The sequence below is a fragment of the Artemia franciscana genome, chromosome 13 (genome assembly GCF_032884065.1).
Source record: "Artemia franciscana chromosome 13, ASM3288406v1, whole genome shotgun sequence".
In the NCBI taxonomy this organism is placed as follows: Eukaryota; Metazoa; Arthropoda; class Branchiopoda; order Anostraca; family Artemiidae; genus Artemia; species Artemia franciscana.
Genome location: NC_088875.1, coordinates 10513723 through 10540553, shown reverse-complemented (window position 1 = coordinate 10540553; position 26831 = coordinate 10513723). Strand labels below are relative to the sequence as shown.

The 26831-nt window shown below is 34.7% G+C and overlaps 1 protein-coding gene and 1 non-coding gene across 3 annotated transcripts in view; both read right to left on the bottom strand.

The window, feature by feature from the left end:
* The window catches only part of LOC136034505 (vinculin-like), an 86880-nt gene extending 60049 nt beyond the window's left edge, over positions 1-26831 (bottom strand). For both annotated transcript variants that reach the window (XM_065715724.1, XM_065715725.1), the window contains exons 1-7: positions 26666-26831; positions 22298-22493; positions 17325-17517; positions 15802-15953; positions 5794-6099; positions 3896-4134; positions 2360-2642 (exon numbers count right to left, since the gene is read on the bottom strand). In XM_065715724.1, coding sequence (XP_065571796.1) covers positions 2360-2642; positions 3896-4134; positions 5794-6099; positions 15802-15953; positions 17325-17517; positions 22298-22493; positions 26666-26760 — 1464 coding nt within the window. In that variant the 5' untranslated portion in view covers positions 26761-26831. The remainder of the gene's footprint in view (positions 1-2359; positions 2643-3895; positions 4135-5793; positions 6100-15801; positions 15954-17324; positions 17518-22297; positions 22494-26665) is intronic.
* On the bottom strand, positions 12283-12473 carry LOC136035134 (U2 spliceosomal RNA). Its single transcript, XR_010619352.1, has one exon. It is a non-coding gene; the product is annotated as a U2 spliceosomal RNA (small nuclear RNA).

Sequence of the window (26831 nt, the reverse complement as noted above, 5' to 3'; positions counted from 1 at the left end):
TTAGTAGCATCATAACTACTGCATACGATAAAACTTGTCCGCTGAAGCCAAACAGACAGAGACCAAATAATGTAGTTATGTATTCCTGGTGCGTCTATAACACCTTTTGCCGACGATACAGCACTTGTTGTGGCAGCGAAGACTCTTGAAGAATTGATCGAGACAGCAAACAGAGCTCTGCAAGGGTTGAGCGAGATTGTAGACACTAGCTTACTTAGCACTAACGCGGCAAAGAGTAATTATATTCCGTTTAATCGGACGGGTGTATCACCAAATCTTTCCAGTGAAATAGCAAAAAATGGTTCTTTGTTAAAGCAGTCTGAGGATGTACCTAGTACCTAGGTACCTAGTGCCTATTAGGTAAAATCCTAGGTACCTAGGATTCATTCTCGATCAGAATCTCAGCTGCAGAAGACACGCTAATGTGGTTGCGTGTAAGGTAGCGTGTGGTCTTGAGATTTTAAGACGTTTTCAACATTTTCTAATTTCTCATGTTTCAGTTCTTTTATATTAATCTTTGATTGCGCCGTATAAAAATCATAGATGCATGATTTGCGCTAACAATTTTCTGTGCAATTTTAAACGAGCACAGATTCAGCAAAATGAAGCAGTGAGGTTAATTGGTAAGTATTTAAGTACACAGTTGTTTTACACAGGGGTTTTCACACAGGGGTTTTAAGTACACAGTTGATTTACACAGGGGTTTTCACACAGGGGTTTTAAGTACACAGTTGTTTTACACAGGGGTTTTAAGTACACAGTTGATTTACACAGGGGTTTTCACACAGGGGTTTTAAGTACACAGTTGATTTACACAGGGGTTTTCACACAGGGGTTTTAAGTACACAGTTGTTTTACACAGGGGTTTTCACACAGGGGTTTTAAGTACACAGTTGATTTACCCAGGGGTTTTCACACAGGGGTTTTAAGTACACAGTTGATTTACACAGGGGTTTTCACACAGGGGTTTTAAGTACACAGTTGATTTACACAGGGGTTTTCACACAGGGGTTTTAAGTACACAGTTGTTTTACACAGGGGTTTTCACACAGGGGTTTTAAGTACACAGTTGTTTTACACAGGGGTTTTGACACAGGGGTTTTAAGTACACAGTTGATTTACACAGGGGTTTTCACACAGGGGTTTTAAGTACACAGTTGATTTACACAGGGGTTTTCACACAGGGGTTTTAAGTACACAGTTGTTTTACACAGGGGTTTTCACACAGGGGTTTTAAGTACACAGTTGATTTACACAGGGGTTTTCACACAGGGGTTTTAAGTACACAGTTGATTTACACAGGGGTTTTCACACAGGGGTTTTAAGTACACAGTTGATTTACACAGGGGTTTTCACACAGGGGTTTTAAGTACACAGTTGTTTTACACAGGGGTTTTCACACAGGGGTTTTAAGTACACAGTTGTTTTACACAGGGGTTTTCACACAGGGGTTTTAAGTACACAGTTGATTTACACAGGGGTTTTCACACAGGGGTTTTAAGTACACAGTTGATTTACACAGGGGTTTTCACACAGGGGTTTTAAGTACACAGTTGATTTTTAGGAAACTTAGGATTTTGAATGTTGATCAAATTAAAGATTTTCAGATTGATATTTTTGTGTTCCAGAGTTGGAATAGTTTCGCACCTGACGTTTTTAATAATTTTTTCGTTTTAATTCATTTTATCACGGATATGCTACAAGAAATGCTGAAGACCTGGTAAGTGAGCCAAGAAATCCGGTTCGTTCAACCCATGTGGCAAAGCAACCGGGTCCGGTAGTCTGGAAAACCTTTCAAGACTCAATTCGGGAAGTGGAAAGGGTGACGCAGTTTAAAAACCGGTTAAAGAAGCATTTTCTTGCCGGCAGTTGGTAAGTGTGGGACTGAATTACGATAGAAGACAATTTAAGTGTTTTTGGTCTTTTTTCTGTTTTTTTTTATTATTCTGTATCTACTATTAATATCTTTTTTTGTTGTTCTTTATTTGTGTTTATTTTAGTGATGATTTGGTTAGTTGTATAATTTAGTAATTGTGTACTGGTTGCATTTTTCAAGCATATTCGTGCTTTGTTTGTAACTGGTTTTCAAGCCGGCATGAATTATATTTAATAAGTTGTTGTTGAATCCTGCTTAGTAGAAACATTTTCAATTACTTTTTGGTAAAAACTGAGATATTACTATATGTGACATTAACATACAAATTTTATGTAAACAAAACAACTATTTTCTAGTTATTTTTAGGTTTCAATCATTTCAATATTTGACTTAACTTATCTTGACTTAGGTCTCAATAATCATTTCAATATTTTTTATGTTTTTAGCTTTAATAGACAGATTTCAGGGTAAAAATTTAAGTACCTGAGCTGCAACACCAATAAGAGATTCTGCGAGTTTTTTATTGCCATTACTTCCACCAGCGGCAACCAGTCGTGCAGTCTGTGCAGCTTGTGATGACAAATCAACCAAAGCTTGAGCCTTTTCATTGAAGGTTTTCTCTCTGTTTGGAGTCCCTTCGGGTGCTGTTACAGCCTCAGTAAATTGTTTTAAAGGAGTCACAATATCAACCAAATCTTCAACCACCCGCCCTACTAGCGCTCCTTGAATCTTCTGCTTTAGCTCATCCAATTTCTGCGACAACAGTCTGAAAAAGAATACTTGATTGGGAGCATCAAAAATTACGTTCTTTTACGTAAAAATTTATGTAAAGAATTACGTCCTTTACGAAAAAGATTCGAGAAAATACACTTATTTTTTAAACATCCTAAATTGGGTGTTATTGCAGCCTCAGTAAATTGCTTTAACAGTTACAATATCCACCGAAATTGCAACCACCCACCCTACTAGCGCTCCTAGAATCCTCTGCTTTAACTCATCCAATTTCTGCGACAGTCATAAACTAGGAGCATCAAAAACTACGTTTTTTATGTAAAGATTAAAAAAATTACGTAAAATAAAATTTAAGTAATTTTCCATAAAAATTACGCTTTTTATAAAAAGCGTATTCTTATATTACACTGAAGTGATGACGTTGATGGGAAACAACAAATTGAAATACACAACAAAACTGACAAAAATAAAAAGCATTATAATTAATATGTGGCATTAAAAATTCTATTTCGCCTCATTTCTAAGGTTTATTTTGAAATAGCCTGATAACGTTGGTGAAAAAAAAACGTTATTTTAAAATATCTAGCGATTAAAGCTTTCGATTCTGAAGTACAAATATTATATTTTGAATAAACATTAATGTAAAAAGGAAATTTTCATTTTTCAAAAAGAAAACATGGCTTATTTTTCTTCAAATAAAAAGTATATGTTATGTTTTTCTCTTTTAAATTTATTCAAAGCCAAAAGAAAAATAATATCTCAGATAGTATTGAAAACCTAATTTGTCAAACGTCGTTTCATAGTGTCATTATGTTTGCATATAAACTACTAAGAAGAAGGTCCATGGATCGTTCTGTGGGAAAGAAGAAAGAGGGGCAGGGGTGGGGTCTTAGGCCCAAAAGAGTGCCCTTTTATATCAATTTGTCAACACTTGGATGAACATATTTCGAATCTGAACGGAAGACCCCTTCCTTTTGTGGACAGTTTTGGAGAGAAAAAGTGAGAGGCAGGGAGAGAGAAAAAAAATAGAGATATACAGAAAGAGAGAGAGACAGAGATGATAGGTGTCAAAATGCCCGGCAACAGCCTGAGCTTGAGGTTCGTGTCCCTGTCCACTACGACAGAGATCACCGAGATAAAGAGAAACAGAAAGAAACAGAGTGAGAGGAACAGAAAGTGAAAGAGAAAAAGAAAGAGAGAAAGAGGGAAAAAGAAAAAAGAGAGAGAAAGAAAGAAAGAGAGAGGAAGAAGGAAAAACAGAGAGAGAGATGGTAGGTGTCAAAATACCTGGCAACAGCCTGAGCTTGAGGTTGGTGTCCTTGTCCACTACGACAGAGATCACCGAGTTGACGAGACAATGAGTCGACCTGATTACAAAGAGATATAATCTCTGTTCTGTTTTCTCCAGCCAGACCTTCAGCAACCCGCTTTCCTTCAGCAACTATCAATCCAATGGCTTGTTGGCCAAGACCAGCATTGTCCATTGTAGGATTTGTAAGCCATTTCCTTGCTTGCTCTAGACGACCCTGTCAAAAACGTAGTAGCATATTTATAAAAGCATATAAAAGCCAACCCAGCAGAACAATGACGAAGAAACAATATCGTTTTCCCTTTTTGCGGAGGGGGTGGGGGGCACTGCTGTAGTAAACTCTGGTCAGTTACATGGTGTTGGCAACCCTGCTAGCCTAGAAGATGCCCCAAGATACAGAATCCAGACTCTAATGAAAGTTTTCATCACCATTGCGCTACATTTTTCCCATACAACACTAATGAAATCATTCTTCAGCGAAAGCAATTTTGAATCCCGCCAGAGAAATTACGGGTCAGTGGTTTGGCGTTCTTAACCGCTGCTACTTCTCAGGCATGAAATATACGAATTTCGTAAGAAAAACAAGTTTTCATTAATCTATTCCCTGTAGATGAAGATAGAACCTCCAGATGAAGTTTATTAATTGACTAGAGAAATAAATTGACAATAAATAAATTGAACCAAGTAAACTGATTATAGAAATAAAGCCTTTTTTCAGTGTTTTTACATTCATGTCTGAGGATGAGGACCAGTTTGAAAAATTATCAAGACTTAGCCGATGAGTAAAAATTTTTGAACACACATAAAAACTGATAATATCTACTCTGATTAGCTTCTCAAGTATTACTGATTCGTATTTCAAATAATATACCTGTCTTAGCTGTTGTTTGTGTGTTTTTTGGTTTTTATTTTTACTACTGTCAAATTTTCTAGTACTATTACAAAGAAAGGAGCAAAAGTTAATTGCTCCTTAGTTATTTTAAAAAAACAAATAATGCTATAGATAAAGATAGACAAATAAGATAAAGAAAGATATAGCTTAGTAGTAGCGTAAAAAGGGCCAAGAAACTCAGAGAATATAGAATTTTTGACCCTCAACCCCGCATGTCCGCCTACCTGTTGCTAAAGATAGATAAAACGGCATTGGATTTCTCTTCCTTTATGAAATATTCCTGGAAAATTTATTCCAGCTGCCATACAGGTACCTGCTAATTATTTATTTCTCAAAACTTATGCTGTAACATTCAGTATAATCCACTAATTACTGCTTAATTACCCGCTAATCCTACTGTAAAAAAGGGATTTCCGCTAATTTTAAGGCAAATCTGTTTGATGAGAAATTTGGTAGCAAGATAATTATGTTCACAAATTTGAATTGCAAATTTCGTAGCTTAATAAACATGTTCAGAAATTTAAATTTTCGATTGGTAACAATTTAAATTGCTTAAATTTTATATATTCTCTTTTACCTATACTAAACAGACTTACTTTGGGGTAATTACCGCCTAGCTCAGGCAAGAATTGTGAGAAAACTGAGGCAAATAATTTCAAAAGAAGACACAAATCACATGCAAACTTCAGTCTGTTAAATTCAATTTGCTTATAATTAGTCAATTTGCTCATGCGACACGATGAATTGTCATTTTTATGCCATAAATTAAAGTGAAACATTTCAAATGGAGTTGAAAAAAGGTAAGAAAAAATTGAACTTTCAGACAGTGATTATATACAGTTCAGCAGGATAAACTTTAACAGTTTTCTCCGATAGATCCTTCAGACACACCTTAGAAAGCCCCTCCCCCTCCTTGTGCATCTATGTTAATGGTCACCAACTCGACAAAAAGTTGGCCTATTATTTAATCTCTAACTAACTCACTTGAACAGTATGAGCAGGTTGCGACACTCCAGATCTTTCAGCTCTTTGAACAGACGAGTTGACCAGCTTAGACAATTCTACTAGTTTGCCCTTAAGACTTCTAGCCAATCCTTCTGCTTGTGGTGTGTTACCCTTTCCATCAGCACGCAGTTCTCCCAAGGCATCCGTTAGAGATGAAATTTCGGAGACATGCTTTGAAATCATCTCAGCGTCTTCTGGCAGAGCACGTTCTGCAACTCGATTTGACATCTCAAGAATATTCCTCAAGGATTTTTCCCCAACGCCACCTCGTAAGGCATTAGAGTCCTGAAAATACAAATTATTGTTCTGAAAATGACCATAGTAATCACACATACATGAGAGTATAGACTATAACAGATTGAATATACGAGAAATGTTCAAAAAAAAGGTAAATTTCGAAATTTTGCAGTTTGCAACTCTAGTCGTTAATTTTTTTTTTTTTTGCTATGCTGGTAAACTGGCTCCCAACATATACTGAGTGTTTTGATTAACGAGTGTTTACAACATGTACGAGTTTTTTCCATGTTAGTTCATATTTCACGATTATTAACGTTAGACCTGTTATTGCTAGCTTTACAACTTTTCGTTTTCGAAAAATGCATCAAAGAATGCGTATCAAATTTACATAACAGATAAAATTAAGTGCTCCACTGCCTTTGAAATGCGGACGGATTTATTTGGAGAGTCTAAATTAAGGCAGAAAAATGTTTATAATTGTATAAGAACTTCAAAGATAGTCAAGAAGGTATTATTGGCGGAGCCTGACTGTCTTACCACATCAACCTCGAAATCATTGAGCTAGTTGAATTAACATCACTCAGGATCTATTACGTAGCTCCACTGGCGATTCCCAGATCTGCTCAAAAGAGTCATAGTTCGTGACAAAACATGGCTATCTCAACATTATAATCAAACTTAAAGCACGATTATCACAATAAAATTGACCAAAAGAAAAGACCACATCGCTAGAAGAGCTCAAGACAATACCAAAGAAGTCCTTCAAAGATCGGAAAAGGCGATGACACAAGTGTATTCTATCCCAGGGGATTAAATGGGAAAAATAGATATTAATGGATAAATCAATATTTTTCCTGAAAAACAAAACTCATCTTTTAATTTAAACAAACCTCATACATCAAATATTGTAAAAATGTATTAAAAAAGAGTAGCTGACATCACTAAGGTTAGTTAGCTAAGCCCCAAGGCCCTATCTAGGGGAGGTGTTGGAAGTTTGACCCCTCCTCCCTCCAAAATTTTTGTCCGGCTCACAAAAACCTAACAGAAATGCATATAAACAAATTTATTATGTGCTGTTTAGGTCTTTTTCTGTATCCCTCCCCCCCCTAAAAAAAGTCCTGGCTATGGTCTTGATAAGCCCATACATATTGAGGATCAGAAAGTAGCCCAATTGGGTAGATTTTACAGGACTCGACTGAGTCTTTTCTAACACCAAAGGGCACTGGTACTAGTTTTAACGATCCAATCGCATATGTTAACGATCAGTACGAACGATCACCATCACAGTTGATTTAACAATCCCTTCCAATAGGAAAATATAATATCTGCTCCCCCTCTCAAATTCTAGTTTTATACAGCTTTAGAGATAGTATGTACAAAGAAAAGACGAGGGCTTGCAAAATTCAATTTCGTCTCCTTTCACAAGAGAAATCGGTACCAATCTAATAAATACCAGTTTTAAGGCCCAAGTACGAAATTCTAATGATAAATATTAGTTTTATAGATCGCCATCACAAACCAAAATACTCAATGTGTTCTTCTTCTCCCCTCGGGTTTTAATTGCCCACCCCTGTAGAAAAGCATATACAGCCAAATAGCAGGAAAAGGGAGGTTTAAACGAAGATTCTTTCTAGCGGCATATAGTTTCGGCAACCAATACTAATTTAATTCGCAAATTCGAATTTTAACAATCGCCGATAATCCTTTAGCTATAAAAGACGAAGTCGGGCACGGAAAAAGACAAAGACAATTTTTTACTGAGGAAAAGTGAGAGTTGGCTCTCAACGTAAACTCAATAGCACTACAATATATATTCTTCTTTTTGCACATATTTTCCTCATAAGAACCAAACTTCATCTCCCTTTCAGCTGGAATATAGATATGCATGAGCCCAGATTTTACCTTTATGTCTAAACATATGTTTCTAAAAATCTAGGACTGTCTCCACCCTATCAACATATCTTACGGAAAATAGCTCTACCCATTTTGCTCTCTGTCGCTAAATGATTTTTTTTCCTTCTTTTATTTCAGATAATTACCTCTAAATATCTCTACCTAACAATGCTGATCTTAGCATGACAAATTGTACCCCTCGAAGTCTTCGAGCTCACACTATTTCATTCATTTAGGACAACAAGAAAATTTTTGACACCTCCAAGAATTAGTGTAAAAAAAAATCTTTAAGTAGGCATAGAAAAATATAAAATGTCAAAATTTTCATTTACAAACTTAACATAACAAGAATTTTGATTTCAGTTCTGAAAGAATTAACATCCTTAATAAAACCCTACACCTTTATAATGTTTGAAGATGTTGTTGTTGAAAATAACATGTTAAGCGGATATTTAACCTCTTTGTTGTGGGAACTGCGTGATCTGGCAACACCATTAATTCGGTCATATTGTATCTCCATCGGCGCTGTGATGGGCTTTTCATAAAATTTTCGGCTCTTTTATCTAATCTCTCATTGTATTTGGCATTATTGGAGGAGTAAACATTTCCACGGAATCTTTCCTTGAACACTGGAAGGCTGGACTTTCATTTCCCCTTTCGTTTAGACATGGACTGTTATCATATTCAAGTTATACACAGCAGTCATTAAAGAAATTGTACAAGGATATGGGTCTTTCAGCTACAATACTGTCTTAAACAGGTCTAAAACAGGAAGCATCAGGCTGTGAAGATTTTTGAAATTTTTCATTTTTGAAAAATGAAGATTTTTCAAATTTATACCAGGTTTTTCCGTCATGTTTCCATGACTCCTGCTTATCAGAATGCACCATATCCGAATACGTTGAATTTCTTTTCGTTGACTGTTTGTTGCAAGTGAACGAAGTTTTCTCCGACTGGTATCAGGTTTTTCCAATATATCACATATCTACTTTTTTCTATCAAGCTATATCTCCTCATCAGAATATCTTGGTGCACTTGAACCTTTTCCAAATGCCATAATAACTTGTTTTCTTATTGCTTGGAAAACTCACACTATGCATTGGTTGTCAAAACCAAGCCTTCGACAACAGATTCAAACACCAGCCATCGTGCTGAAATCTGAACTCCTCTCCTGAAATTTCGAGGATGTTAAAAATCAATTGTAGATGGACAGGTTTTTCTAGGCCTCAGCTGACAGTCGCTAATGAAATTGGATCCTGTTTCTGGAAGAAGATATTAAACAATAGACTTTAATTTAAGGACTTTCAGGTCTACACTCTGAAATTCGACATTTAATCTGTTAAAAAAGGGTAACATTTATTTAAGGAAGCAATAAAACAATTTCGCTTTTGGATTGACCCAACCCACCTGAAGATTGAGAGCACTCGTGTCATTTCCTTCTAAAAATGGTAAGTTCAATACTGAGTGAGTACCGCCCACTGTTCAATCAAGCAGTCGACAACAGATTCAAACACCAACCATCTTACTGTACATGGGTAGAGCAGATGAGGCTCCGCATGCTATTACTTTCAATACTGAGTGAGTACCACCCATTGTTCAATCAAGCGGTCGACAACAGATTCAAACACCAATCATCTTGCTGCACATGGATAGAGCAGATGAGGCTCCGCACGCTATTACTTTCAATACTGAGTGAGTACCACCCATTGTTCAATCAAACGGTCGACAACAGATTCAAACACAAACCATCTTGCTGCACATGGATAGAGCAGATGAGGCTCCGCACGCTATTACTTTCAATACTGAGTGAGTACCACCCATTGTTCAATCAAGCGGTCGACAACAGATTCAAACACCAACCATCTTACTGTACATGGGTAGAGCAGATGAGGCTCCGCATGCTATTACTTTCAATACTGAGTGAGTACCACCCATTGTTCAATCAAGCGGTCGACAACAGATTCAAACACCAATCATCTTGCTGCACATGGATAGAGCAGATGAGTCTCCTCACGCTATTACTTTCAATACTGAGTGAGTACCACCCATTGTTCAATCAAACGGTCGACAACAGATTCAAACACAAACCATCTTGCTGCACATGGATAGAGCAGATGTGGCTCCACACGTTATTACTTTCAATACTGAGTGAGTACCGCCCTTTGTTCAATCAAGCGGTCGATAACAGATTCAAGCACCAACCATCTTGCTGCACATGGATAGATCAGATGAGTCTCCGCAACCTGTAGAAAAAGCTGAAATTCTTTTAGCCCTGCTTGTCCCTTTGTACTTCATGAAATATTATTATAAAAGTCATGACTGAATTGTACAATGTCAGATGGAAGTTTTTTGCATGCGACAGAAGAACAGAGTGAGAACAAACGGTAAACACAAAAAATAATGGCAAGCGAGGGTAAATCTATTTAATTTAAAGTGCCAGGGTGTTCCGTTTACCTAGCATTACACTGGCACTGTCTAAAGGAAACCCAATTATACTCGAGTAAGAAATGCGTTAGTCATTGAATACCATACAAATAAGAGTCTACAAACCATTCGTGCTGGCATCGCGAACCTCAGAAAGAGCAAAAAACTCTTCCCTTAATTTACCTGAATCAAAGCAAAAATAACGACAAATAATCCCCAACAACTTAGATCCATTCCTGTCAGAACTTTCATTGACTAAAATTGAGTTTCACTCTATTAAGTTTATCACTGAGTTTCTCGATGGCAAAAGGGGGATACTCACTAATGTCAAGAATGTCAGTGTCATCAGTGTCACGGGAAAAATTTAATTTCCGAAAAAATATGCAACATTATTCAAAAGCGTAGCATAACTGTAACATAAATTCAAACATAATAAAAATTTAAAGTTTTTAAAACTGTAACGTAAAATAACCTTTTAATTTCTTAAACCACATTGGCCTGCGATAACATAAGGAAAGAAAACGATTAAAAATGAGGCTATTAATGGCCCACAGAAAGCGAATATTTCGAGAGAACAACCGCCTCTCGTCTTCAGCGCGAAAAAAAATAATATGATCAAGGAAAAAACAAAAACAAGCGCGGAAAGTACAACAAAGCCAATGAAAAAAAAGCCAAAAATTAAATAAAATTAAATAAAAGACCAAAAATTAAAAGAATTAAAACCAAATACCTAATAAACAATAAAAAAAGCTAGCCTATTTCTGCATGACAAAGGTATTGTCCAGCACTACAGAAATGCTGTTGAAATTTATAAATACCAACATTTAGGTCTAGCTTTGAACAGAAATTCAGGTGATTTAACAATAAATAAGTCCTTTATTCCTGAAATAAATGAGTTATTTATTCCTGAAATAAACGTTGAACCACTTCCCCAATCACATAATCAAATACATCATCATCCCCTTAGGTCTCAAAGGGTATCCGCAAGAAATGCAATGGCTAAAATCAGAAAACAGGTGACCTAGTTCTCCGATTTATTCAATTGCTGCTTCGTTTGTTCGAGTGACTGATTTGTTTCTTTTATTTCTCAGTTGTTCGTTAGTATCCGTCGTTGGCAGTTCAAATTTGTTTGGATTTTGTGCAAATCACAGATACTGGCGAATAGCTCACTTTTATTGTTTATTAGATATTTGATTTTAATTCTTTTAATTTTTGGTTTTTTATTTTTTAATCTTTGGCGGTTTTTTTTTGTTTTTTTTTTTCATTGGTTTTGTTGTACTTTCCGCGTTTGTTTTTTTATTTTTGTTTTTTCCTTGATATATTATTTTCTTGGCGCTGAAGAAGATGTTCTCTTGAAATTTTCGCTTTCTGTATTTTCTTCAGTATTGTCGTTTGGCCTTTAAAAACCCCTTTTTCGATAGTTTTCTTTCTTTAAGTAATTTTTTACTTAAAACGTACAAAAAAATGGTACAAACAGCCTTAGTGACAACCCTGGGTAAGTATGATTTGAAAAAATATAACATTTCTCAAATATCTTTCGACATAAATATAGTTTTCTGAAATGCAACTCTAAAGCTAGAATTAGTGGAACAGACACAGGTATATACAACCTTTTTCAAATAATAGAATATTGAGTACTCTGTCTTAATAGCTCCCCTTTCCCCTTATTTATTTCCCCTTATCCCCTTATTTTCCCCTTTTTGTTGTCTAAGTCAAGGGTGGTAGGATGGATTAATTCCGTTTTGCGCCATCAACCGTTACAAATTATATAGAATTTTTCATTTTTTCTTAGATAAAAAATGTGATTTCCAAATTTCAAGGACTAGGAAGCCGTAAGTGTGGTGTCTATTAAACTTGAAAAAGCTTATTACTCGCATGTTAACATCGGTTTCATCTGCTTAGTTTTCCCCTCGAAAGGGGTGCACCAATCCCGGAGGTACTGCAATACCGGGCTAACGCGTGGAGGGAGCAGAGAAAGCTCCTACATCCCTTTGGTTTCCAAAATTCAGTCTAATATTCTGGGTCCCATGTAGGGATTGTATCAAAAATAAGCTGATAAGAACAGATACTACTCTTTGATCTTAGGTAAAAGGCCGAGAAGTGATACATGTGATTAGAATGTCAAACAACTCATAAGAATGAAAGTAACAAATTTTGTCAAAAATCCAGTAATTACTACACAAAGTCAAAAGACACTATCAGCTTTTCACTTGTCTCTAGGTTCTTGCAAACATATCATACCATCTCAAAATTCATTTTGGAATGACAAGCCAAAACAAAAAAGCTTCTAATCAAAACATGGACAAAACTGTCATCTCTAAAATTAAATTTTCCATGTGTTATAGTCAAGCCCAAAAACTTAAATGTAAGAAAATAAAATCAGATGTGAAAAACTTTTCATGAGAAATCAGCTCTTCACTTGTCTCTAGGTTCTTGCAAACATATCACACCATCTCAAAATTCATAAGTAAATAAAAACTTATTTTTTAAATTTTGAAAGTGAGGGCAAAAAAACTTTGAGGGAAATTTTTCCTTACCCTCCTTCCCGCGAACAGTCAACATTATTGGCATCGATATATGCTCCAGATGTGGACACGACAGCTGGACTTATAATTACACATGCAAAATACCCAACAACATAACAGTATGAATTAGTCGGGTAAATGATTACATATTTTCTTGCTCTTTTTCTTTTTTTAATGCTTTCCATTCTCGATTTACTTTATTACTTTTTAGTTCCTTCCTTGTTAGCAACAACCCAGCCTGAAGGCTGAATTTAAGAATAGTTGGCACTCAAGTGCGGTTCTGCCACACTTGTGCATAATATATGACACACTTTCAATTGGACAGGTGACTGGGAGGAATTTGTCGCTGCCACATTCGTGCTCATGATGGAGATTTATACAGCGAGCGAGAGCATGTAAAGCGAAAATACTCCTTCAAATTAGTTTATTGTAGCATAATAAACTATGCTGAATTAAATGGTTATCCTAGAATTTTGATCACATTTCCCTTAAAATGTTAAAAAAAAAATCCCATAAAAATCCCATATCAAAATATGTAGAACTGAGACTCCGATATTAGTTCTTATGAAATCAAGGCGAGACTAAAAAGGACGGATTGAGTCGTTATATTTGACAATAATACAAATTTACAGAATTTTCTTTTTTCTATTGACACCACGGTAACTTAACGTTCAACACTCAAAAGGAAAGCTTCAATCTTTACTTTCAAATGCCCTTGCTAATTTATATTCTCTTTGATGTTAGTGATTCATCAGAATAACACATATGCAAATTAAATAATTTCTTAATAGTTTACCATAATTTCTTTTTCCGACAAAATAGTTCAGCAAAGTCTTTTTCCGTTTCAGAAAATAAACAATTTTACAAATATTAAATAAATAATAAATAAATAAATTCAGAGGTTCGAGTCTCTGATCTTTTACTATACGACTATGGCAAAAATTAAATAGAACATAAAAATGAACATGAGCATTCCTGTCATGTTTCTAATTTTATCTAGGGGGAAGGGGGTTCTGTCAAGAATTTTGATAATTTTTTTCTTATTTTATGTTTGCGTAAGGTAGAATTTTGAAGTTTTTCAGCTTAACAGAATCACAGGTTAGAATTTTGATGACTTTAAGGTCGATCCTCATTAGTGTGATTAAAAATTACACCCAAGCCAGGGAGACCTCGAGCCCACCATGATTCGTTCCTGATTTGTGGAAAGTTGCCAGTGGCTCAAGAAAAAAATTCACTAGGCAAATCATCTAAACAATTGCTCGAAAGCAACGAAAAACACGATTTTGTTCCCCATAATCGTCAATCTAATATTGCCTTTCAAAAGGCTGAAAAGGTTGTTTTTGTTTTTTTTGGAGTCGTTTCAAATGTAGCTTGTTTGAGGTTTGAAAAATAAAGGTTAAGGCAAAAATGAAACAGTTCGTGGTAACGAAGTGTAAGTAAGGAGCAACTCGGCTCAATAGTAACTAAAACCCTAAAAAAACAGAATTTTGATATCAATAGATACATGAAAAAAATTAATTTATTTCGATGATTCCGAATATATAATATTCACCAAGTTCAGTGCTACCTATCAAAAGTTATGAGCCCGAGAAAATTTGCCTGATTTTTTAAATAGGGGGAAACACCTCCTAAAAGTCAAGGAATCTTGATATAAAGCATATCATGAGATTCAGCACATCAAAGAACCCTAATGTAGCAGTTTCACACTCCTATATACAAAACTGTGGAATTTTGCGCTTTTTTCCAGAAGAAAGATCAGGACTTGTGCATAAGTATATAAGTCTATTAAGTGTTTCCCTGTCCATAGCACCGAACCAATCAATAATCGGAAAATGATCATGCCAAATAATCCTATGGGCAACGGTTACTCCAGGAAACTTTTACAATGACAGCCAGGAGATTTTAAGATGTTCACAAGAGAGCAGGCTATATATTTTGTCCTTTTTGTCTCTGTAGCCTAAAGGCAAGCGATTACTTCTCATGAGAGGCCTAACAAATAAACAGTAGGTTTCATTAGAGCATGCCAGATTTTATAGCAGTTAGGTAGTTATACCTTTTTTTACTCAAAGTTGTGTCGTGACGAATTTCATACATCGTTTGGGTCATATACAACTTTGTAAACTTTCATGAATTTTTTACTCAGGGGGGGGGAGGGTGGATTTACAATTTTGTGATTTGGGGAAGAGGCAGATTATCTTTTCTGCGATCCTCACAAAAGAGTATTAGCTTGAAAATTTTTTCAGGGGTGATCGTATCGAAATAACGGTCCTAGTAGATCGGGAGAGGTTGGATTCTAACGGAAATTAAAAGATTTAGTGTTCTTTTTAAGTGACCAAAAAGACTGGAGGGTAACTAGGCCCCCCTCTCCCACGCTCCTTCTTTCCTCAAAGTTATCTGATCAAAATTTTGAGATAGCCATTTTTTAGTATATTTGAAAGCCAATAACTATGTCTTTAGGAGTAAAAGACCCTCCACAGTAGGAAGAGGCCTGTAAGTTATGAAATTTGTTCATCGCTTAAGTATAGTATTTGTCATTGGGAAATATAAAGACATGTCTTTAATTTTGACATGTCAAATTACAAGACATGTCAAAGACATGTCATGTAATTTTAAACTGGGGAATTTGACAGAATTCCTATACGAAATTCTTTTTAATTTCCTTACTTTCTCCCTGTCAACTTCATTTTACATGTAGAGACATTCCGGGTGAATTATCCAGGGATTATTTTCAGCGAGTTTAGATTTCCGGGGAAAATTTTGACGGAAGGACGGATTTCCGGAGAGATCGAGAAAACAATCAGAAATTAAAAGTCTTCTTCAAATGCAAGTATGCTAGGAAGAATTTTTCAGGCTGAATCCCCAGTATTTTGATGAAGTTACACTACTGGAAAAAGGTAAAATAACTGACCTCGAGCCAATCAAGGGCTGCCTGTAATTTACTATCAATGACACCAGCTGCTTTTTTCACAACTGTTAGGTCATCAGCGTCCCACTCCTCTTCGTCATAAGTGGTCAACTGTAAAACACGAATAATCTCTTGGATCTCATCTGACATTCGACCTGAAAGAATCAAAACAATAGTAGTATTTCAAATACATTATGATATAATGTATTACATTAATATTATAGTTTGTATCAATAGTAAGCATCCATACCGTTTGATGAAAAACAAAAAACATAGAATGATTTTTAGCTAGTTGAAAAATTCGTCTTCCAACTCCCCAAGTCAAAGAGAATGACCAACTGATGAGAAACAAAACTCGCGTTAGTCACCAATAAAACAAAAAGAGAAAAAAAAAACAATTAATGCCATCAAGAAAAACGATCCAGCTCATTTTTAAAACAACCTTACATGCACCAAGTCAAAGAGCATAGAGCATAGAAAACTGATAAGAAATAAGACTCATGCTACTCTCCAACAAAAAAAGAAGAAAAAAACAATTAATGCCATCTAGAAAGAACCATTAAACTTATTTTCAAAACTTAAACATATTCCCCAAGTCAAAGAGCGTGAAGACCTGATCAAATACGAAACTCGCATTAGCCTCCACTAACAGTAATAAAAGAAATTCATTAAAAAAAAACGGCGAAAAAAAATCAATGCCACCTATAGAAACCATTAGGATCATTTTTAAAACTCAAATAAATTCCTGATGTCAAAGAGTATGAGAAACTGACCAGAAATTTAGCTCGTGTTAGTCTCCAATTACAAAGAAGAAGAAAAAAAAAACAATCAATGCCTACTAGAAAAACCATGAAGCTCATTTATGAAACTTAAAAAATTTTGCTTTTTTTTACTTTGGCTTAACACTGGACCATAGATAACAGACCCACTTGACAGTTGAGCTTAAATGTATTTTCCTGATTATGCCGAATAATTAAACTAGCCTAAGACATTATTTTGGAACTAGACTCTGTGCATTAGTAATATATTGGGTACCTCTGAAAGAATTCTTTTAATCGCGAGATGCATTGTTATTTTACACAGCTTTGAATATTTTTTCAGCTTTTATCAAATAAAAACCCTTGAAATTGACTATTTGATTCAAGTATTAACCATACTAACAAAAAGCAAAATAGAATCAACAACGGGTGAAACAATGAGGAATTAATCTATGACAGTGAAAAGCATATGTAAAAATAAAACAAGACTCAATAAAATGCGTGATCAATAAAAATTGAAATTCCTAGAATCATAATTCTTGAATATAGTCCAAAATCAACAGTCCTTTGATATAGAGCCGAAATATTCATCTAGCAAACCTCAGTTTCTTTTGATTTTTTTGGATTCCTGGGAATAATGTAGTGTTTTGCAACATGTTTGGTTAATATATACAGACTTAGTCTCTTGAAACTTTTTAGTACTTTCCTGGTTAAACGTTTGATGAAGACTAATTCAAATTACCCTCCAAATTCAAAAATTTTAATTACCCGCCAAATAGTTTCTATTTTCACTGGCTTCTTCGATTCCTTTTCCGGCATGACTTGCAATTTGTATGAATATCTTCATACTACAAATCAGAATAGGGGCCAACGTTTTGACTTGTTCCAGACAACGAAGCAAAATTTCCCGATGCACTTGATGAGTAAGCTCCTTTTGACGGCAATCCACTTCTCTGGATACCTATATATGCAAACATAAATATTAATAGCAGTGTTAAATTTAGTTCGTATATAGGGGATCAACGTTTTTATCAAGTCCCCAGGCCTAATTATATATTTCAGGGTAAATTTATATTTTTCATATAATTTAGCTAGGAAGAAAGTGAATATATAGCTTTGTTCCATTTTTTACGCTCTTCTTAAATATAATAATCATCCCCCGGGGCATATTCTCTTTTGAGCCTTTAATGGAGCTCCAAAAGGTAAGTTATTACCTTGTCTATAGTCTTGCATATTTACTTAAAACTAATTAGATATAGAAATTAGCTTCTGATAGGCGCTAAATTAACTCTATGATGTTTCAGTATCCTATAAGCAGCAAATAAAAAAAGAAGCAGAACCAAAAAGAAAAAGATTACTACCCACGCAAAAATGTCATTTTGTTCAATTTCCTTGTTGTTCAAGATCGGGGCCGTAAGTTTCCTACTTAGGGTGTTCAACAACGGTGATTCCAATGGTGTATTATTCGTTTTCTCTCCCTACCATTTCAAGGGGTTTCAGGCTCTTTTTGAGAATTCCTTCGAATTTATTTACAAAAACAACATTTTATTATTAAGAATATAATTGCCATTCCTGAATCAGCTACAAATGTCAATTTTCTAACTAGACAGTTTTATTAGAAATGAATTTTTAAACTTTTGGTTACTATGAGCTGTTTTGAACCCTTTTAGGACTCAAGAAAGAATTTGCAACTGAAGTAATTATCAAATTTAGAAAGAGCATAAAAGGGCATCAAGTGATGTATTTACTTTCTTCTTAGCCAAATTATATACAAAGTATAAATCTCCCTATTGCAGGTATACAAGGCTTACTTAGGCTTGTTGAGTCTGCATAGCTGCATTTCGATATTTATTCGGATATAGTTTTTTCCTTTGCCACTAAATATTCTAATGTCTTCAATTTATTTCAAATTCAGTACATGATCTTTACTTTCGTTTTAATTTATTTTTGGTTTAATTTTTATTTTAGTTACATAATGCACACTGATCCTTTTTTTTTAAATTAAATTTTATTTTTAGAAAAAATCTATTTTTTTACGTTTGCTGACCTTCTTGTTTTTTATTTATAAAACAAGAATAAAAAAAGGAGAATTAAAAATGACTAGTAATAGTAAAGCATTATTATAGTAAATATATATTACAGTAAAGCATTATTATAGTAATTACATATTATAGTAAAGCATTATTATAGTAATTATATATTACAGTAAAGCATTATTATAGTAATTACTATAAATTATAGTAAAAGCAATAGTAAAGCATTATTATAGTAATTACTATAAATTATATTAAAAGTAATAATAAAGCATTATTGTAGTAATTATATATTATAGTAAAGCATTACTATAGTAATTACTACAAACTATAGTGAAAATAATAGTAAAACAGGCACTTCAGCACCAAGGCTTATTCTGACAATTGGGTTTCGTTCGACAAGCTCAATCCCTCTAAGAGCTTTTTTTAAGAGAGAAGCATCAGTGCTATCCATATAAAATAGGGTTTTCCTTGTTTTTCAAGGTGGGGGTGTAGACCTCTATTCAAGGTTATCGACAATAGCAATTACTACAGTGTAATTTTTACTCCAATTAGACACAAGTTTGAGGCGTTTCACTCTTTTTTTTTTAATTTGAACCTTCTTGTAATACAAAATTACTCTTCAGTTGAATCGACTGAAAATCAAAATTTTCGAAATAGTGTTACAATAGAAATGTTTAACATTTGGAGTTTTTTAAAAAGCCTATTTTCCAAGTTTTAGATACTATGGGCCGTTGTCCACACTTTATTAATTTCCAGTCACTGCAACATCTATGATCTTCAAACTTGACTCAAAAGTGACGCTTAAAATTCAGTCAGGGATTCGACCAGTTCTTCCTGGCAGCAGCAACAGTTTCGCCACCTGACGAACCGATAAAACGGATGCAAGGAAGATTAGTGTAAAGAGCAGTTTTTCAAGGTTTATTTAGAGGTCTATAAATTATCTAAGGTTTTTTTCTGAAAAAATTGTAAATAATATGACCTTATTTTAGCCTTTTTATGACTTTAATAATTTATGCAATTAAATAAACTTTTGTTTATTAAAGTTTATTAAACTTTTGTTTATTAAACTTAGTTTATATAAAAAAATCTCTTTTTGTTTTTAAAAAGAGATATAGGCCAAGAACCTAGTAATGGGTTGCCAACAAGATTCAAGATTAATTTAATAAAAACAGCTGTCATAATTTTGGCCTAGGCCGCAATTAAATTACGCAAGTTTATAAAAGATCAATAAATTACATAGTGAACGAACTACAAACGACTAAATTCACTGACAAAAAGAAGGAACAAAAGAATTCGTAAAACAATTGGTATGGCATCTCGACGGTTTTATCAAACAGTTCGTGGTTACGAACTGTAGTAAGGAGCGACCCGGCTCAATAGTAACCAAAACTCTAAAAAATGGAGTTTTGATACCAATAGCTACATCAAAAGAATCGCGTTTTAATGCTGATTTTAAATATATAAGTTTTATCAAGTTTAGTCTTACCCATCAAAAGTTACGAGCCTGAGAAAATTTGCCTTATTTTAGAAAATAGGGGGAAACACCCCCTAAAAGTCATACGATCTTAACGAAAATCACAAATCACACCATCAGATTCAGCGTATCAGAGAACCCTATTGTAGAAGTTTCAAGCTCCTATCTACGAAAATGTGGAATTTTGTATTTTTTGCCAGAAGGCAGATCACGGATGCGTGTTTTATTTGTTTGTTTGTTGTTTTTTCTCCTAGGGGTGATCGTATCGACCCAGTGGTCCTATAATCTTGCGAGAGGGCTCATTCTAACGGAAATGAAAAGTTCTAGTGCCCTTTTTAAGTGACCAAAAAAATTGGAGGGTACCTAGGCCCCCTCCCACGCTAATTATTTTCCCAAAGTCAACGGATCAAAATTCTGAGATAGCCATTATATTAAGCGTAGTCAAAAAACCTTATAACTATGTCTTTGGAGACGACTTACTCCCCCACAGTCCCCGTGGGAGGGGCTACAAGTTACAAACTTTGACCAGTGCTTGCATATAGTAATGGTTATTGGGAAGTGTAGAGACGTTTTCAGGGGGATTTTTTGGTTGGGGGATGGGTTGACAAGAGGGGGATATGTTGGAGGAACTTTCCACCGAGGAATTTGTCATGGGGAAGAAAATTTCCATGAAGGGAGCGCAGGATTTTCTAGTATTATTTAAAAAAAAAAACAATGAAAAAATAAATATGTAAAGTTTTTTCCACTGGAAGTAAGGAGCAGCATTAAAGCTTAAAACGAACAGAAATTATTACGCATATGAGGGGCTCACCTCCTCCTAATACCCCGCTCTTTACGCTAAATTATTTTTAGTGATTTCAACTATTTATTCTACGGCTTTTGTGATTCAGGGGTCATTCTTAATGAATTGGGACAAAATTTAATCTTTAGTGTAAAGAGCAAGGTACTGACGAGGGGGTGAAACCCTCATATATGTAATAAAAACATGAGATTACAAAAGTGCGTTACGTAAGCTAATTTATAAGTTACGTTTAACTTTTACTAATAAAAACATTCGTAAAAATTACAAGTTGTGGTTGCCTTTTTAAGTAACCAAAAAATCGCAGGGCAACTAGGCTTCCTCCTCCCCTCTTTTTTTCTCCAAATCATTCGATCAAAACTATGAGAAAGCCATTTATCCAAAAAAAAAAAAAAAAAAAAAAAAAAAAAAAAAAAAAAAAAAAAAAAAACTTGCAAATTTCATGTTAATTATTCCTCTGCAGAGAGCCAAAATCAAAACATGCATTGATTCAAAAACGTTCAGAAATTAAATAAAAAAAAACAAGTTTTTTTTAGCTGAAAGTAAGGAGCGACATTAAAACTTAAAACGAACAGAAATTACTTCGTATATGAAAGGGGCTGCTTCCTCATCAACGCCCCGCTCTTTACGCTATAGTTTTTTACTGTTTTAAAAAGCAGAGTTGAGAGAAAGAGTCAAACTTTAGCGTAAAGAGCGGGGCGTTGAAGAGGAAGCAGCCCCTTTCATATACGAAGTAATTTCTGTTCGTTTTAAGTTTTAATGTCGCTCCTTACTTTCAGCTAAAAAAAACTTGTTTTTTTATTTAATTTTATACCTGCTTCGGGTTGGCAGACGCTTTGAATAAGGAAGTGGCAGCAACGAACAATGCTTCTGACTCACGACTAGTGAGTGTCCAAACTTGAACATAAATTCGTATCTGCGCTCTCGGAGAGTGGGCATTTTTAGCGACTTGAGGGCGGGCTCATAAGAAAGATAATTTGCACCGAACGTGATTTATGCAACATGTTTCTGTACAGTTTTAATGTAAAAGCAGAGATATTCTGTACCGTGCACTTGAGGGCCCCAGACCAGACATACGTACTTAAGTAACTGCCACACATAACACAGATATGCCAGTTTAATTTGCATTGTAGAAAAATCTAGGCGTCCCAAAGTAGCCAACGATCTGAAGGTGTATTTTTCTTACACCATTAACAACAAATGTCATAAAGAACAAGGTTAAAAAAAGAATATAGTTCCAAAAGAAATGAAAAGCGTGCAGGGGCCGAAGGCCCAGGCTTAGCAAGGTCACATTAGTAGGGTACGAAGGTCCAAGGGTATTTGTTAGGGCCAAAGGCTTGAGCGAGTGAAGGGAGGCAGTAAGAGGTCACCAACACTATCTTTTTGCTAGTCCAAAAATTAAAGTTTACAAATAAACAACGAGTATACATACCTTTGTTAAACATGGACTTAAATCCTTGACAAACTGTACAAGATCTTCCATGCTTTCGATCACCTCAGCAACTGATAAATAATCTATTACTTTCTTGCATTGTTGGACAATTTTTCTCACCTCAGCTTCGTCAAAACATAATAAAAGAGAAGAAGTCCCTTGCAATATACCGCGCGATCCTTCGATCAATTTCTTCCTATAAAAAGGTAAAATGATAACACTGTCAAGTTTTAGGACAACTTGGCATGGCTTAAAACTAGGGTTGGCAATTTTTAAGACTTGAATAAAATCTGGTCAGGAATATTAGTGAAGACCTAATTTTACAAAGTCCTACCAATCATAAGTCTTACACCATGAGTTTGATTAGGCACAATGACGACTCAAAGTTATTCAAGCATAAAAATAACAGCTAAAAAAAATTTGGGGCGGAGATGACTACAAAAAAAAGAAGTTTTGAGAAAATGCACATAAATATAATCAAGCTTTTATTCAAGAGTTTTGTTGAGTAGCTTAAAGTTTGTTTTACAATGTTTCGTTTCATGACTTCCTTTTAGGCATTTTCTTGTTATAATTTATTTATGTTTCAATTTGTTGTACTGAGTAGCCTACAGCTTAAAGTCCTTGCCAGGATACTTGCATTTTCTCCAGTGATCACTGGCTGAAACATTTTCACGTTTTCTTATCAAATTGTTTTTATTGGGTCAACTGCCTTCGCGATTGCGGAGGAAAACCCAGGTTTCTTTTGAATTGAAGGAACGATTTGGATTCCGAGGCCTAAGTTTGCAAAGGGAATTATAAAGACCAGGCCTCAACTCAGAATTTTATGCACTTGGGGCGGGGGGTCAATTATAGCTAACAATTTACTTACTAAGACCTGGGCTTCGCACACCAGCTGGCGCATTCGGCGACAACGCCACCTCTACATGACAATTTTTCCAGTGTTTCGGATCCAACATCTTCAATGAATAATCTCAATAGCTCAGCCTGCTTCTCGAGATAACGTCATTCATACATTCTCTACCGTCTGCGTCCTCTGATTCGTGGAAGGACCCTACGCCAAACATCATGGAGTAGGTGGCTCATCTTAACCGTGTGTCCCAAATATTGTGATTGACTGCTTTCAGTTTTATCAGTAACAAGTAGTTCTGGAATCGCTTTTCAAGCTGTGTACTCTATACTCATGATTCACATCAATATGTAAGAAGGGAAAGAACGTTGCTGTAACAAACGATATGCTCCAATTTGAATTTATTTAATTTATGAATTGGTATACTTATTCTAAATATTAATTTTATTTCTTTGTTATGTTAACATTTATTTTATTATTTTTATTTTGCTTGGATTTATTTATATTTTATGTGATTCATATTAATTTTACTTTTATTTACATACTTAATTATGAATTTAAATATATTCAATTGATTAGGTTAAAAGCCACACCGAATTTAAATGTGCGGAATTCTGTTCTAGAGAGCATTCGGGCGGCTGAGCACCTGGGGTAATCAAAAAATAAATTGAAAAGGTATTTGCTAGGCCAAGGTTCATAGTTCTTTTTTTTATTTATTTTCCCTTTCCTTTTTCTCTCTTTTCTGTTTATTATTATGAGATTGGTTACTCATCAACAGTTGATGAGACATTGTTTGTTATTGTTTTTTTTTTTTTTATTGTTTCATTTGTGTAGTGAATTATTAGTTAGAAAATGAGCTTTATGTACCCGCCCACTCGCAAGTGCTTTTTTGTATCTTTATTGAGGCGGGTACTTGCATATTATTTAAGTGTATTTGATTTATAAATAAAGTGAACTGAACTGAAATTAAATGTTTTCCAAGAGAAGATATAAGAAGATATTAAATAAGGTATCCATATATTCAGTAATATCTGAAGATGTTGCCGTAAGATATCTGACGGCAATGTGGATTGCTTAAGAATAGTTTAGGTACTCAATTAACTGCATATCAACTAATCAAGTTCGCGAAAAGTGTGCTTACACATCACTTTCTGAGGCTATAATGAATGAGAGGTTATTGAAGGATGATAGATTCAGGGTCACCACCTCTAGTGATTTATCACCATATCTAGTGATTGTATTACTTAAACAAAATCATCATCAAATTCCCACATAAATCACTAGATTATTTAAGAAAATTGCTAAATCAACAAGAAAATCAATTAAAATCTAGTGTTTTTTATCACCAGGCGGTAACCCTGGATGGATCGCTAAGGATTGTGCTGTAGTCTGGTTAATGGTGATTGTTTCTCCCTTCGTCTCGCTTCTTTTTTTTAGTTGTAGGCTTGGGGCGTGGAAGAGATTCCAGAGGAATAAGTCATGTTATGTGAGATTGCTGTCTTTAAGGTGCCATACAAAAAGTTGGTTTCTTGCTAATTATCTTGCTAGTTGTTGTTGTTTTTTTACTTTTTTGGGAGGTGGGGGGAGGGTACCCAGCATACAGTTATGACTAAGTCATTGCTTTATATACTATCTCTAATATGCGGTCATTGTATTACACGGATATGACATAATGTCTATTATTTGTAATCTATTTATTTGTAACCAATAAACTATTATTTGTAAAAAAAAATTACTAAATATCCACATAAATCACTAGAACTAGATTATTGAAGACAATCACTAAATCAACAAGAAAATCAATTAAAATCTAGTGTTTTTTGTCACCGGGCGGCAACCCTGGATATATTACCAAAGATTGTGCTTTGGTCTGGTTATTGGTAATTGTTCCTCCCTTCGTCTCGTTTTTTTTTTTTTTTTTTAGTTGTAGGCTTGGGGCGTGGAAGAGATTCCAGAGGATTAAGTCATGTTTTGTTAGATTGTTGTCTTTAAGGTGCCCTATAAAAAGTTGGTTTCTAATTAATTATCTCGTTAGTTTTCGTTTTTTTTTGGGGGGGGGGGGCGTTTACCCAGCATACATTTATGACTAAGTCATTGTCTTATATACTATCTCTAATATGCGGTCATTGTATTACGTGGATATGAGAAAATGTCTATTATTTGTAACCAAAGTTATTGATAAATATTGACGAATTCCACTTTATAAAACAAAACTAAAATATTCAGATAAGAAGAAATGTTTCTACTGCAAAAATAAAACTAATACCAAGCCATTGCTTGTTCATAGCCTAAAAAACTCAGGACAGAAAGAGCATAATTATTAGAACACTTCAAGCATTGATCTAAGCACAGAATTATAGTTAAGGTCTTCTGCCTTTCCTACAGCCACGCTGTTCTTCTCTTAAAATTATATTAATAATATATTTTCGTTAAATATTTTCATACTAATAAAATTAAGTTAATGCCTCTTATTACGCTTCTTATAATATTCTTCTTGTACCATACTATAACAAAACTTCTTATAACATTCATTACTGCATCTTATTCAATCCTAAAAGGAAGGAAAAAGAATAATTTCAAAACTAATGAAGTAGTTTTATCACCAATTGTACTTAAACCATTGAAAGGGATAGCACTTTTTTGTTGTTTTCGAGTCCCACGATTTTGACACATAGCAGTGTTGCCAAATAAGAAATATTTACGCCACTCGAGCTCTTTCTTAGGGTGGTTGCCTTGAATTCTTCAAATCAGCGCGTTTTTCAAAAGATAATTAATTGGAAGAATTGTACTTCCAGTGCGCATTTTCGCTCAAAATGTTGAACTAGGCGTATTTTTATGATTAGACTTTTGTGTACCAGGCACCTGGTAACATCAATAAACCGCAGAGGCATTACTTGCCAAAATGTTTGGAGGTGAGGGCAATGGATTTTACCACTGGTTGATAATTACTACGTACTAGTTTTTCGATACTGCTATTAAAATTACTCAATTTTTGGTTTTCATCATCTGAGACTGAGCCAGTAAAATTTCTTTTTAACGATTGGCTGAAAACATAGGGTTAGAAAGAAGCCTCCCCCATCCCCGCAGGACGCTCCTGATAAACAGTGTGATAGATTAAGTTTGGGTTTCACAGTTTGTGCCCCAGTAATTTTAATAATAAATTTATGATAATAATTATTAGTAATAAGTTGTAATATTCTTGCTATGTTATTATTGGCCCCATTCAATGTGATTTAAAATGCTTCTTGTTTATCCTTTCTGGGAAAACAATTGTCTAACAGTCCATGAAATGCTACTTAGGACCTATCAGAGTACTGAGTTTAAGCAAATGCAGATTAAATAATTAAAACATATAGTTTCAAGTTTGGCTTATCATCATTAGATATGGTGCCATTCAACATCCCGAGTTCTAAATATACATAGGACAGCCAAAAGAACACATGATGTGAAGAAAACTTACCCCTTGAATCACATAAAAGCGTTCAACCATTAATAAAATAGAGGTCAAAGCTTATTTTTACCTTGCAGGAACTGAGTAGGCATCTTCTTTAATTAGCGCTGCAGCTTCTTCTAGCAGCTTTGCAGCAGACTCAACTCGGTAGAGTGCAGGAGGCATGTCTTGCTTCAGCAATGCATCATCACTGGAATAGCATGTATCTTTACCAACCTAAAAGCAAAGCAAAAATA